This window comes from Carya illinoinensis, chromosome 16 (assembly GCF_018687715.1).
Source record: "Carya illinoinensis cultivar Pawnee chromosome 16, C.illinoinensisPawnee_v1, whole genome shotgun sequence".
Lineage (NCBI taxonomy): Eukaryota > Viridiplantae > Streptophyta > Magnoliopsida > Fagales > Juglandaceae > Carya > Carya illinoinensis.
In genome coordinates, this window is record NC_056767.1 from 12,615,358 (window position 1) to 12,631,369 (window position 16,012).

Consider the following 16,012-nt stretch of genomic DNA (forward strand, 5'->3'; position numbering starts at 1 on the left):
AACAAAAAAAACAACTGTACTTAACATAATTTTTAAAACACAACTTTAAAAAGCATTCTGGTACTGCCTACGGGACATGTAGTTTTACCCAGAGCCAAACCGCTCTGATACCACCTGTGACGCCCCCAAATCCCCACGCCCGAATATGGGGAAATCGAGACGTCCGGATGGTGACAACCCGGGTCACCATCCCATCGACGGGTGCCAAGTGTGTGCAAAAGTAACAAATGTGCACAAAGAAACACGTAGCGGATAACGAAAGTCATAACTAAGTACCAGAATTTTTTTTTTTTACGTAATACAAGCTGTTTAAAACATACATAAATAAAATATTACAAAACACAAATACAGTTTTAAACCAAATATAAAGCATAACATCAGCAACCCGGCGGAGCCACATCCTCGGGCTCAGCCTCCTCCTCTTCGTCCTCCAACTCTGCACCAAAAGCTACGGAACCAAAAATGGTACCGCAGGTAAGTAAAACCCAAACACTACTAGATAAAAACACATAGAACTCAAACAATATGCATGAAACATGCCCAATGCACAAAGCCCATAAAACACGATTTTTCCACACACGCCAAAAACCCATTTGGCCCAAAAACACATCCTTTCCGAAAAACACGCCAAAAGTCACATTTGGCCTTTATCCGTCTCAAACCATTATCCATATTAACCGTATGCACCATGACCTCCCCTAGGGGTCATCCGCACACCCTGGCTCCAGTACCACACCGCAGAGTACCACCACGCATGTAACACCTAACGAGCGATGCCCAGTTCCGTGCCCCGCACGTTCGTAGCCAAGCATCCTCTAGCCCTCACCAGCGAAGGGCCACAGAGTCGGTGCGTAGAGCGATGCCCGGTTCTGCGCCCGGCACGTTCGTAGCCAAGCAACCCCTAGCCCCCGCTCCCGTCGTCTAGCGACGACCAAGGGGACATCACTCAGTTTATTCCGCTCCCGAGTGACCAGAGGAGCTCCACCGGGATAATACCCCATCCCGGCTTGGGGTCGTGATACATACGCACCCGTAAGACCACTTACGCCAATACACAGGCTATTCACACTTAAACAAAAACACACGTGCATGCACCATGTAATGCCATAACAATGCACAAAAATAACCAACCAACATAAATCAATAAAACAAGCAACTCCGTCCTCCATCCATCCGACCCTCGAACTCCTCGGACTCAGTCCGGAATCAACCAACCAATAGATAAAATAAATTATTGAAAGAGCAATATATATTTAAATCTGAAAATAGGGTTTGGAAAATACTTACAGCGCTATATGGCAATTTTAGAAAACACGAGGCGTTGCAAACGGCGGCGAAAAAGCAACGTCATAGTAAAAATTCACTGTGGCCGTGGGTTGTGAAAAACTCACTTTTGAACGGGGACAAACTAGGGCTTGAGATTGATAGGGAATGGTCTAGGGATGATTGTGAAGCTATTGGAAGTGGTGGTTGGCCGTGGGTGGCGGCGGAATCGCCGGAAAGAGGCCGGATTTCCCAAAAAGGAAAGCTAGCTCGTACGAGCTGTTCCGGTGGTCGTTGGAGGCCGGAAATAGGTGGGTTAGGACGACAAGGGACCGGTGATGAAGTGGTGAAGAAATGGTGGCCGGAGGTGGAGCGACGGCGGCGGATCGGAGCCAAAGCCGTGCAGGCTTTAAGGAGGATTTCCGGCCAAACGGCCGGCCGGTTGGGGGTGAGTTTCGGTGGGGAGGTGCGCCGGAGGGAGACGAAGCGAACGGGACCGGCGGTGAGCCGCACGGTGGCCGGATGGCGGTATACCGGGGGTGAGAAGCTTCCGACGTGAGGGAGAGAGAAGAGAGAGAGAGACCGGGGGGGCTCGAGCGGGAAAGAAAGAAAAAAAAGAAAAGAAAGAAAAAAAAAAGAAAAAGAAAGGAAAAAGAAAGAAGGAAAAAGAGAAAAAGGAAAAAGAAAAGGATAAAGGGAAAGAGATGTAGGGAAAAGACGAGGTCTAATCCTCGGTCTGGGAAAAACAACACTAAACCGCCGAAAAGAGATTAAAAACCGTAAACAACCAAAAGAAATAAAACAAAACATCAATTGAATTAAAAACAATTTTAAAACGCAAATAAATTAAAATAAATAACTAAAATATTAATTAAAATAAAAACAACTATTTCAGCGAAAATACACTCAAAAGCGGGTCATCACATAGTTTTAGGGTATTTAAGTCTCGCGCACTCATTTTGAAAAAACTGGAGTCCATCATTAAAAAATAATTTTTCATGTGTATCCCAAGTTACTCACTATTTTCAAAAAGTGTGCACGATACTAATATCTACTATAACTACAAATACTATTGGTCATTGAACAATCGATCATTGTAGTGATATTAACCTAGTAGTGTTTTTTATATATTTCACCTACCCTATAAGCACTAGATGGGGTGATAGATCATAGTTGATTCTCTTAACAAGTGACAGTCGTGTTATCACAAAATATTATGTCCTTAAAAATTAATGTGTATACTACAAACTTTAATTATATACATTTTTGTGATGAGAAGAAAATATCGCGTTATTCATATTTTAAGAATATATATTATTTTTTCATTTTTCACATTGAACAAATCATACAAACTATTTTAGTGTTCAAAGTAAAATGAAGATATGAAGATTAGATCCCTTAACATTCTTAAAAGGGAGAGGAACTAAATGTTGAATTCATAACAGGTTGAAATTTCAAGTCAGCATCAATTATAAGTGCCATGTATTCATATAAGAAAATAAAAATTAGAAAGAAAAGATTCATTAAAAGGAAAAAAAGATAGAAAAAAACCTAATTCCTTAGGCCGAGCCAATAATACCTAGGTTGTCACCTAGATACAACCTGGGCATTTTTCAAGTAGCACAATCCAATCGCACCAACCACATGGGATACTTTCATTAGTGTTAGAGTAGATTTAGAGTAGATTTAACAGATCACATGAAATTACATCAGTTTATAAATCTATTTAATAAAATCTTTTTATAGCTGTAATACTTATCTTAAATTAATACAGTTCTTGAACTGATATTTCATGGCTCAAACTGGACATTCGGTAGTGAGAAGAGGCTCCTATGATCATATCTAGAAATGATTGCTACGCTGGTCGCCCCGCCTCCCTTTTTTACTTAAAAAAAAAATTCAGTTCTCGAACATTTAGAATAGTAACATTTTAACATAATATTAACGGTACACTAATGAATGGGCTTAATTTAATCAAAATCGAAAATATAGATTAGAAATTTCAAAATTAAGGTATACTAAACTCCGGAAAATTACAATGACTGTTTTTTCAGTATTTAACCCAATAGACATTCCACAATTTTGTTTAATTTCCTATTTGTTGGAATATAAAAGATGGGCCTGCAGGCTGCGGCAACTCGGGCTGGGCTCGGCCGAGTTGCTCCCAGCCTAGGCCTGTGTCCACCCCTACGAGGTTCCAGCTCCCAATTGAGGAGGTGCTGCATAAAGACATCAGCTGGGCGTGTCGTTCGAAGATGGTGCAGATTGCGATGTTTACCCATGTTCACATCCATCCTCCTCTCCCTCCCAGCCCATCACCACCAGTTTATTTCTCGTATAGGACTCTCAAATTCGAAACAGCGGCAGCAACAATTGCGAAAACGAGGAAAACAGAAGCAGCGACGCATGGTGCTATCACTCCTCCTGCTTCCGTTTGTGGGTCGTTTAATCAAGCAGCTGATGGGCAATTAGTACCCGAAAGCGATGCGAAGAAGACAGGCAAAAAGAGGGTGTTCTTCTTGGACGTTAATCCTCTCTGCTATGCGGGAAGCACGCCTAGCTTACGTTCTTTTGGTCGTTGGGTCTCTATTTTCTTCTCTCAAGTCAGTCTTAGCGACCCTGTCATTGCCGTAAGCTCTTTTCTTTAATATCTAAGCCTGTTATTATTTGCATCTCCGCGCGCGCGCACACACAACCACACACAGAGATACAGATGGCAATTTACGTATACTTTGTACTTGGACCGTGGTACATATGTTCGCAGCGTGCACACTTACATACGTACATAGACAGAATGCATTTCTGTTGGAACATTTAGTTGTGAGCTTCAATTTTTTGATGCCACAACGAAGGTATTAATCTTATTTTGCAAATGTTCATCTGCATGTAGGTGGCGCCAATTTTAACCGTATTTTAATCGCTGAAAAAGGAAGTAACGTCTTAGATCATGTCAAATTTTACTTCAGTAATCTTTCAATTATGATCACAGTTAACTGACCAATTGTGATTAAAATAGAGCGCAAGATTCGAGCTTGTTTCTTATTATTTCAGGATTTTTACTATTTCCGCTGCATCCTGTGCGTCACTTTTTGCAAACCTGTGATTCCTTTTGTTTTTGAAGTGAAAAGTTGGCAGCTCCTTCATCCATATCATGTAGGAGACCAACAACATAAGAATACAAGTAAAGAGAATAAGAATATTACTTTATTAGGATACGTTTATCAGTTTCATCAAATAAGGATGAGCTGTATATCCTATCAAGCACAATGGATTTGCTTTATGGTGGCCCCAGGCACATAAAATTCTTTCTTCCTGATCAGTCTGTTGCCTGTCACTTATTGGAATCAAATATGTGTTGGCATCTGTATATAGGGTTCTAGTTCATTCATTCACTAAGGGTTAGATAATAGTGATGCTGCTGAATTTTCAATGTCAAGTTTTGTTTCCCTGTTTTCTTTTGTAGGTCGTGACAGTTGAGTGTATCTCACAGTAGATATGTTGGTATTGAAGCTGGTATCCTGATTGTCAGCACTTAACTGTTGCCTGATGTATTTGTGGAATATTTTTATGTTTGTATTATTTACAAGATTTAGAATTCGAATTCTGTCTCTTCTATATTCTTGACCTTGTCATTAAGAAATGCCTATAAAAAATGTTCTTGATCTTGTCTGTTACTCTAAAGTTAGATGTTAGGATACTGTGGTTGTTCTCAGAAATGGTGATGAATTCTGGCCCAAAAGATAGAAAAAGAATGTAGGCTGATTTTTATTTGTACTCGATAAAATATGTGGTTCAGGTTCTTGATGGGGAAGGGGGCAGCGAGCATCGCAGACAGCTATTACCTTCCTATAAAGCACACAGGAGGAAATTTGTAAGACCATTTCCAGCTTCACAAAGATTTTCAAGGGGCCATGTTGGAAGGTCGCATGGAATCATCACTGATGTACTTGGAAAATGCAATGTTCCAGTGGGTGAATCTTCTTTATGACTATTTTTTCATGCTTTGTAAATTTTATGAATATGCTTGATAGTCTAATATATCTGAAGTAACTTTTTGCAAGGAATGTTCGCCAATTCTATTATGCTTCAATAACTTCAAAAGGAATGTGCTTCTAAAGAATTTCTAATTGATAACAACTGCTGTCTTTGTTGTCTGTTTAGGTTTTAGATAGACCACATTTGCAGATAGCTAAATAAACTTGAAAATTTGTAGTTTGTGAAACTCCTACTTGAAACAATCTTTTGAAATTAGTAATTGGAGTGACGATCATTTACAAGTGCGAGAAGGACCAAAAGATGGAACTCAAATCTTACAATGATTCTGACCGCATATAGTTCTTGAATCTTATTGACATGGGAAGCCTTGGTAAATGCTAAATGCTATAGATTATAAAAGGTGGTGGCAGTTAAGTGATTCAAACCTGGTTTCTTCTTTGCTGGAGGCCCCTCAGCAAATAAAAGGATTTTTTTTTAATTAATATCGGTAATCAAGAAATTTTATTCATAAGAAAATAAAGGAATTTAAAATGGTTCTTGGGAGATTAATATGGTGCTGGAAGGCTAGGATAGATATATATAGGGGGTTTGAGTTGAGTTGAGTTGTATATGTCAGTGACCGATAATTGATGGGATGTGTATTAGGAAAACATGATGGTATGGCCTTTGAATATAAGTAAGCCTTAAAGAGCATTGCTCCTGAGCTGGACCCTGACGGATGTACCTTAGGAACTTTTGGATGAGGATAAACAGGAACAGAAAGTGGCGGCACATAGCAAAAATGTAAAGGAGTTGATAGAGCGTATCAACTTTTTATATTTTCAACAATATGAGCTTCTATGAACCAAAAGATTAAGTTTTGGCATCAAGATAAAAGCAGAGAAAGTGAAAATCAGTTGCCTGTTTAAGGGCTGAATGAAGAGGGGTGTGAACAGTAACAGTGCCTAGTATTGTTGTTTTGGATGGGAGAATGGGTTGAGTTTGTCAGGTATTAAGCCCATGTTTGGATGCAGGTGAAAGTCATCTGCAGTAACGTAGAATTTCATCTACATTAAAAAAAATTCTTAACTTCTTCCCAAACATACAAAACACTTCATCTCAATTTATTTCATCTTTTCTTTAAGATATATTATTTTAATACAATTACCTATCAAAAAAAAGATATATTATTTTAATACAAATAAAAATTAATTTAAAATTTTTATTTCTTCTCTAATTTACCCACTTATTTCCTCTCTCTTTTCCCTATTCTAGTGGAGGTTGTATAAAGAATTGAGAGGATTTTTAGAAATTTGTTATGGGGTGGTATTTGGGAGGAACGAAAATATCACTTGGTGAGTTGGAATAAGGTTTGTACCCCAGTGTCTTGTGGAGGTTTGGGTGTGTGGAATTTAAAGCTTTTTAATAAAGCCCTCCTTGGGAGTGGCTTTGGAGGTACAAAAAAGAGAGTAATGCATTGTGGAGACAGATTGTAAATGCTAAATATGGAAGGATGTGGGGGAATTGGTGTACTAATGAAATAAAAGGGGTTTTTGGGGTGGGCTTATGGAAGTCCATTTGGTTGGGATGGGGGATTATGCATTGTCAAAATGCTGGTTGGTGTCAAAATGTGGGACCCACATTTACACAAAAACCTATAAAAATTTCATCTCTTCTTAATTTCTTCACTATTAATTAAAAACTTTCCATCATTTTACATCCAAACATACCCTAAAATCACTTATAAAGCCTAGTTTCACCTAGTAAGTGCTCAATTTGGGGTTTATCATCTATGACTACCCTTATAACTTACGGTCCTATGTGAGTTATTCCTTTTCCCAGTGTGGGATTTGCATGTTTAAGTGGACCAGAAAATTTTGAATATTATCTCATATATTGTTAGATTTCTTTCTTAGAAAAAAGACAGATATCAGATTTTTTATGGATATATGTTTTTTTTTTTTATAAGTATGAATAAATTTTATTAGAAATGAATGTATAGGTGAAGTCCATGTACACAATTTTATGGATATATGTTGTTTGTATTTTTACTGTTATGAACATAATCATTCAGGTCATAAAAATTAAAGGCCATGAAGCAGATGATGTTGTAGCTACACTCGCTGGACAAGTTCTACAAAAAGGCTATCGGGTGGTAATTGCCTCTCCTGATAAAGACTTTAAGCAATTGATTTCAGAAGATGTTCAAATTGTTATGCCTTTAGACGAGTTAGACCGATGGTCCTTTTACACCATAAAGCACTACATTGCTCAGTATGATTGTGAGCCACGCTGTGATTTGAGCCTTAGTAAGTATGAGGTGCAATTCATGTGAAGATTGCATTATCCATTATCTACTGAAGTTCTCTGTTTGGTGTTATTTTCATAGACATGGAAATGTTTTCTCCCAACAAATTTGTACAATTGATCATTCCATTTTAGGCAGATTGAATTATCTCATCCTCGAGAGTATTCTTTGCTTATATATTCTTGTTTAGTGTGGCTTTACCTCTTTTGAAAGATCTTATGTTGCTTATGGTGTTCTCTGGTTTTGTTTGAAAATTTGTTATTTCCGTTCACCAAGTATGGTCTAGAGACGGTAATGGAGATAGCAGTCAATTGTGAGAACATCTGCAAGATTATTATTTGGACAATGGTTATGCAGCAATATCTCACAGAGCATCTCTTTTATATGCTCCCAACAAGGAGGTCAATGGTAAAGAGAAAACCTACGAGTAGATTTACATTTTGCTGTTAAAGAATAAGTTGGATTCTCTTTTGGATGGTTCATTGTAGCTTCCTAGAAGTTTCATTGAAAAGGTGACTCATCAAGAGCTAAAGCTATGGTCTTAAGGACTTCTTGTTCCTAGGAAAGCCCTACAGCAGCCTTTATGGGCTATTTTACTTTGCTGCAGGGGCTGAGACACAAGTTTATGAAACTAACAAGTGAAATTGAACCTCCTACACATTGATGCTTAATAATTAAATAAATCATGCATGTATTATATAAATATTCTCTTTAAACATATTTTTCAAACCAAATCATGCAAGGAAATAGCTTTGCTGACTATGGACAGCTTTTATAGAAATTCAAACAAACGCTAAAAAGTATTTCTTCTAATTACAATCTGTCGTAGGATAATTAGTCATGAACCACAAACAAGCCTAATCAAGTTCATACCTAGGGCCTTTTAGCCATTTACTTGGGGAAAATCAAGTGACAGTGTCCACGTGTTTTTCCTTGATTATCAGCCTCTTGCACTATCTAGCCTTATGATCCTAAGTTTTGGCATGAAAAACAATGAGGACTAGGGTAGATGTGGAAAAATATATGAATTTTAGAGTTCTAGGTGATTGCTTCAAAAGACTTGCATTAAATTCAGCTTGTAGGTTGCACAATGGAGTGCAGACCCTAGGAATAGGGCTGAGCAAAAATCCGAAAATCCGACTCCGACTCCGACTCCGCTCCGGCTCCGACAAGTCGGAGTCGGAGTCAGAGGATTTTTCCGGTGGGAAGTTAGAGTCGGAGTCGGAGTCGGAGTCCAGGCGGATCCGACTCTGACTCCACTCCGATCCGACTCCGATACTCATACTCCGACTCCGCCTCCGATTCCGACTCCGATTTCCCACCGACTCTGACTCCGACTCCGTTAATGTATATATTTTATAAATAATATATGTGTTTTTCTATATATTAATCATATAAATATAAATATAATAACAAGTAATATTAATGTATAAATACTAAAATGCTTAATAACATGTAACATTATAATACTAATGTATAATATAACATATAACACTAATATATAAGTAATAAATTTATAATAGCATTTAATACTAATGTATAAAAATTAAAATTGATTATATAGATTTTATATAACTATATCTTATATATTAACATCATTAGTTAAATTCAATAATATACTAGTAATTCACACTAGTTATTAGTTATAAACTTATAGTAAATAAGTTAATAAATATTAATAATTTACTATATACTAATAGACTAATAGTATTAGACTATTAGTATATAGTAAATTACTAATATATATAATAGTATACTATTAGTTATATATATATATATTAAATTAATATCTTTAAGTTATTATCTATTAGTACTAGACTACTAGTGTAACTCGTGTTATCACATATTATTAGTTACTAGTTACTAGACTATAGTAAATAAGTTAATAATTATTTTACTAATTTACTATATATTAATAGACTAATAGTATTAGTATTAGTATTAGTGTATTACTAATATATATTATATATATATATATAATAGTATAGTATTAGTTAATATATATAAATTATAATAGTATACTATTAGTTAATATATATTAAATTAATATCATTAAGTTATTATCTATTAGTACTAGTGTAACTAGTGTTATTACATATTATTAGTTACTAGTTAGTAGTTATTACATCTAGGCTATCTATTTATTAGACTATAGTAAATAAGTTAATAAATATTACTAATTTACTAATTTAATAGTATTAGCATTAGTGTATTACTAATATATAATATATATAAAAATTATAATAGTATAGTATTAGTTAATATATATTAAATTAATATCTTTAAGTTATTATCTATTAGAACTAGTGTAACTAGTGTTATTACATGTTATTAGTTACTAGTTATTACATCTAGTTATTATTAGTTATAGACTATAGTAAATAAGTTAATAAATATATTAGTAACTAGTTATTACATCTAGTTATTTGTTATAGACTATAGTAAATAAGTTAATAAATATTACTATATATTAATAGACTAATAGTATTAGTATTAGTATATTACTAATATATAATATATATATATATAATAGTATACTATTAGTTAATATATATTAAATTAATATCACAATATAATTACATAATTATTAAATATATTCCCTTGGATATAAAAACAATAAAAAAAATTTGTCAAATTTCTAATATATAACTAACTCTCTAAGTTAGTAATAATTAATAAAGTAATAATTAACTAGTGATTTTTTTAGTGAGTTAATTAAATAATGCACATTAAATTGTTACTTAATTTTATTTTCTAATGTATTAATTTTGGTTAGATAAATTAGAAATCTCAAATTATATTTAAAAAAAAAAAAATTGATATGGAAGCCCAAATCCGATTAGAGTTGCAAATTGTAAAATTGAAATGTTAATTGGGTCAAAAAAAAATTCTAAAAAAAAGCCCAATAAAAAAAACCAACAAAAAGCCCAACTTCGACTCCGCTCCGACAAGTCGGAGTCGGAGTCGGAGCGGAGTGGGGTCTAAGCGGAGTCGGAGTCGGAGGTCGGATTCGGCCTCCAACAAAGTCGGAGTCGGAGTCGGAGGAGGCCAAATCCGACTCCGACTTTGTCGGTGCTCAGCCCTACCTAGGAACCCTTTTGGACTTGAAAGATGTGCCATTGAGATGTCTAGTTAGTGGGGAAAACATAGGGTTAGTGTACTTTTTTTGCTACTAGAATGAACTCAGGGATTATTTCATTCAAAAGTGAAGAAAACCTTGAATTTATTCAACATGCAGTGGCTATGTATTAATTTCTTTATGAGTTGTAGTATTAAAGATTGGATCCTGCACTGACTTTTATGACAAAACCATACAAGATAGATATAGAAATACATTAGAGGGGCATTAGGTATCTAAACTTGAATTTTGATGAAAAGAATTGAGAAAACTTGAGGAAAACTCACCTAAATTACCAAAGGGAGGCCAATAGATTGGATTTATATTATGAAATGCTTTTTAAGTTTTAGGAGCTGAACAAGGGCAGTATCAAGGGAGAACTATGGCTAAGTTGAAGTAACGCGATTTAGGGTCCTTTTCATAGAAACAGTTCGGGTTTTCTTGGGCTACATTAAGGCTGGCAAAAACTGGGTTTGTAGCACTTCTAGGAAGCTCCTTTTGTCTGTTTCCAATTGAGGCAACCCATGACTTCCTAAGTTAGTTGTAGATCATTTATCCTTGATTTAGAAATTTTATGGTCCTACATTTTTGGAATGAATCAGATTCCTATATTAGGCAGTTTTCCTACTTCTATACCAGTCCTACTGGAAGTAAATTCTGTGCAGAAAGACTCTACTTTCCATATATATGACAAATCAGTTACTTATAAAAAGTGTATATATATATATATATATGACAAATCATCATTTAATACACCGATTAACACCTTAAAACAGTCCAAGAGTAGCTGGAATTAAATAGTTTGATTATTTATTTATTTATTTTTTATGTTATGTAAAATTTTATTTTTATTTTTGATAGGTAAAATAAGATTTTATTGATCAAGTAAACAGGCAAAGCCCAAGCACACAAGAAGTATGCCTGGATATATTATGCAAGATTTTATTGAAAGCTCAAGGGAACTCAATCCAAGTACATGGGACCGGGGTTTACTTTGCAGGGGTAGGTCCGAAGGGCCTTGCCTTGGAGAGGTTCCCAGACATAAAAAAAAGAAGAAGAAAAGAAAAAGAAGAGCAAAAACCTTAAAAGTCTAATATGCTGGAAACTTGGGCACTTAGGTACGAGTATGACACAAACCAGAAAATAGGAAACCTAATTTCAAAAACTCCAAGTTGTAGGCACTCGGGTATGATACAAAAACCTAGAGTTTGGAATTCTTCTAGTGTGTATTGAAGTAAAGTATTATAGAAACAAGGAAAAACATTAGGAAGATTAGATTTGTAACTTTTTTTCCTCTTTCTAAACTGTCTTCGCTATTTGAATTGCATCCAGCAAGAATAGGGATCAAATATACAACTCACTTAATCTGATAAGACCGATCACACTTGCGGTTATTTGAAACTGCTGGTAAAATGTTTTCTATCTTCTCTTTATCATCTAACTAAAGCTGCTTCTGCGTAGGATGCATTGTGGGTGATGAGGTTGATGGAGTTCCTGGGATCCAACATATGGCTCCTGGATTTGGTCGAAAGACTGCCTTAAAGCTTTTAAAAAAGCATGGCTCATTGGAAAATTTATTAAATGCTGCTGCAGTGAGAACTGTGGGTAAACGGTATGCACAAGAAGCCCTTACAAAGTATGCTGATTACCTGCGAAGGAATTATGAGGTTCTTGCCCTTAAGAGGTAACACGGTTTGTTTTTTATATCTTTCCCTCACCTTTTTCTTATGAGAAATTTTGTTTCCTGTAGGCTTTGCCAGAGAAAATGCTTCAATTCCAGTCCCTTTATTCCCTTTACTTCCTCCTAAATCATCATTAGTATCTGATTACCTGAATCACTCTTTTATGCCAGGGATGTTGATATTCAACTTAAGGAGGAGTGGTTAGTTGAGAGAGAAACACACAATGATTTGACCATTCTATCTAATTTCTTCAAATTGTTGGAAGAAACTCAGAAGCTCACTCATCAAACTGGATCTAATTTTTCAGATGGTTAAGACCAACTGGTAATCACTTCCATCTTTTCAATGGATGAGCTAAGACTTCTTTTGGAGATTGAATTGAATGCTTTTGGATCATTTTGAGTCTTGTGGAGGTCCCATTTTTGCGTTAAATTTATGCTATAAAACTTTAAAGAATCAAAATGCCTGCTAAAGTTATAATATTTTTTTTTTTTGGGGGGGGGGGGGGGGGGGCTCATGTTCTTTTTTTTGGATGTTCGTTAAAACCTTGAGCATTGGCTTTTGAAAAAAAAAACTTTTCACGAAAAAGAGACCTGATCCATAAACTTAAAGAAGATATTACAGGAAATTTATGAAATATAGTAAAAGATCTTTAAAAAAGGAGCTAAGTTTGACTAAAAGATGTTTATTGTTTCTGCTCAAATATTATCTATGAAATATGGTAATCTTAGTCTAGTATAAATATTTTTGAGTGTAAACCAATGTAATTCATCTTACTTATATTTTGTTGTGAGTTTGGCTGGAATAATAGAGCACTGTTGCCTATATTATATATGAAATGGAAAGAAGTGATGGTATGTAGCAATTTCGAATTAACAATTTTTTTCGGCCTCGTGTTGATAATCATGTGTTGCTGTACATGTTTCACCATGAGTGTCCTACTTTATTTACTTAAACATCAATAAAAATACAAAAAAAAAGTTGAACACTTGGTTTTCTTTTGAGAATTATCCAAATTGGTTTTCTTTTGAGAATTTTCGAAATTTATTATTTATCTGATATTTAATGTTGATGCTATCTTGTTTTGTTTACAAGATACCTAACACTGTTCCATTTTACTAAAATTTACTCCCTATGACCTGTCCCACAAAGTGCATTGGGAAATACATGTAATCGCTTTGAACTTGGGTCTAGAAGTTGGGACTTGTCTTATTTGATGGTTTGTATTTAACTGGAATTTAACATTACTCCATTTGTTTGATGGCTATTAATAGGGTATGTCTACGTTGTGAAAGCAATTTTGTATCTGTTATTTGATCAATTGGCTTAGATAGTCACGTAAATTGAAAAACTTTACACATCAAGAAGGAAGTCATGGTTTGTTATGTTATGTTGAAAATTTCTTTTAGATATAGGAACGGAGACACCAAAAGGGAAGTTTTTGTGGTGTGTTGGTTTTGGGGGGGGGTGGGGGGGGGGGGACACTTGAACAGGGTGCGTGATTAGTATTATAAAATGCTTATGTAGATTTACTATTTTTTCAATTCAGTCTGATGTATCCAGATGAAGAATTATTGATAACCAAGAGCTTGAGGACCTGCAACTGGCAATTTAAAGTTCACTGCCATGTTCTAGCAGGGAGCTGTAGTAGTTCAAACTGCAGAGGGGAAACGTGGTATTGAAATTTGATGTCCCACATGCAGATTCCACTGTGAGGTGTGGCTACACTTGTTTACTAATGCTCTCTCTCTCTCTCTCTACTAATGCTCTCTCTCTCTCTCTCTCTCCAGGCCTTTCTTATGTGTTGATATGTTTTTTTTTTTCTTCACATGATTCTTAATATACAAAGGGGAGGAAGGAAGAAACTGCTGGGCATGGTGGTTTGCAAGTGTGGTCACTCTTGCTTGTGGAAGAAAGAAAATAACTTAGATTGGCTGAGGGACTCCGCCAATTTCTGACGATTCTAGACTGTTGGAAATCAAGAACTGTGAATTTGATCAATATGTTAATGTAATACCTGCAGATGCAGTATTCAATGTATATATTAAACTTGGAACTTTTTCCAAATATGTATGGGTGGACAATGGCTCCATATGACGTTGCTTCCTCTGATTTTCTTTTCCAGTTTCTTATGATCAGGATGCCAATAGCTTCACTTTGGCCAGTGTTTCCTTACCCTATTTCGCTTTGCATGGCGGTTAGTGGTTTTTGGCAGAATGCATGAGGACAACGGCCTACATGAATAACAGACTATCACAGCAAGGTTAAGATTTCTCTGACCTTACCAAAAACTATGGAGCTTTAGCCTAAAATGGGTCACTCCGAAGTCTCTGGCAGTATATGTTACGCATTCTTACCTGATCATTTTTGGAGTAAATCCGAAAAGAAGACGACTTGATCCATTTTTTTTCTGGGATACGATGAGAAAAGAAAAGGGTGGAGATGTTGTGACCCATACACTTATTATTGTTATGTTTCTAGAAATGTAGTGTTTGGTGAAGCATCATCTTGGTAGTTACCCAAGTCACATTGTCGGCTTCTAAAATTATCAGGGATAAATCAGGGGGGCCAAAAGACTCTGTACAATCCATGTTCTAAAGCTATGGAGGAACTGAAACATGTACCCTTGGTGAAAGTGAGCAAGAACCTGATTCTTCTAACATTTGAGAAAGGGTAGCAGGCCATGGAGAAAAAGAGTAAATAGAACACGGTGGAAAGTGGATCTTCACCACGCAGTAAGGTCAAGTAGACAACGAAAGCCGAACTGAGTATGCGAACGCAGCCATTATTGAAGAAAGCGACAATATAGAGAGAGAGAGAAGATCAAGAGTCACAAAAAGGAGAAATAAAGATGATCAAGACATGAACGAATTAGCAAGTCGATATAGCTACTCAATGAGAGGAGTCAGTGTCGAGGGGGAGTGTTATAAGCCGGAAACACTTTCTCTCTCTAAAGTTTTTAATCGTTTTACAACCATTTAGAAAAAGCTACTACATACAGTCATTTTTACGTATTCATTACGCACTTCACTAATGTGATTGACCAAAACAGTTATGTTATATTAAAAAAAAGTGATATAGCTAATCACAATAGTGGAGTGTGTAAAAATTACACAAAAGTGACTGTATATAGAATTTTTGCGCTGGAAATCTTTTGGCTCTCATATATATGCAAGAAACTTTCAGATTTTTTAAACTATTAGAAAAGCTCTATTGAATTCTCTATTTATCCGACTTAAATGTGCACCAAAGTATAAAAGAATTTCTAAATTCAAGTATGTTTTAAAAATTTAAAAAGAGTTTGCAGTGATATTCATTAAAATAAAATTATAAATTCATAAGTTTACTAATTAGATAAAATGGGTATAGGTTTTTGTCACATATACCTTAATAAGCCATGTCCATCCAGTAGTTTCATCCTTTACTTTATTTATAGGTGGTGCATATATAAAACTAAAATGAGTCAAATACTCAATAAATATTATTTCTTCCTATACGCATATTAACATAGGCTTTTAGCCGAAGATCCTTCATTCCCATACATATTGTAAGTAAAAACATTTCTAAGAGACATTAAATACTTTCCGTTTGTCATTTAAAAACATTTGCTTCACTTTTTACGTTGCCTTGTAAAGAGCTAAACAATTCTACAATATTTTATTATAT

The 16,012-nt window shown here is 35.3% G+C and overlaps 1 protein-coding gene across 3 annotated transcripts; it reads left to right on the forward strand.

Annotated features, from left to right (window-relative positions):
- Nucleotides 1-3,412: 3,412 nt before the first annotated feature.
- LOC122299881 (5'-3' exonuclease) lies at nt 3,413-14,438 on the forward strand. 3 transcript variants are annotated; one of them, XM_043110359.1, is made up of 7 exons: nt 3,413-3,893; nt 5,060-5,230; nt 7,313-7,547; nt 12,126-12,348; nt 12,517-12,670; nt 13,910-14,062; nt 14,196-14,438. In XM_043110359.1, the coding sequence occupies exons 1-5, from the start codon at nt 3,519-3,521 to the stop codon at nt 12,659-12,661; spliced, it is 1,149 nt and encodes a 382-aa protein (XP_042966293.1). In that variant the 5' UTR covers nt 3,413-3,518; the 3' UTR covers nt 12,662-12,670; nt 13,910-14,062; nt 14,196-14,438. The 3 variants fall into 3 exon arrangements, with proteins under 3 accessions (XP_042966293.1, XP_042966294.1, XP_042966292.1); XM_043110360.1 differs by having other exon boundaries at nt 13,985-14,062; XM_043110358.1 differs by having other exon boundaries at nt 3,415-3,893; nt 13,896-14,062.
- The last annotated feature ends 1,574 nt before the right edge of the window (nt 14,439-16,012 follow it).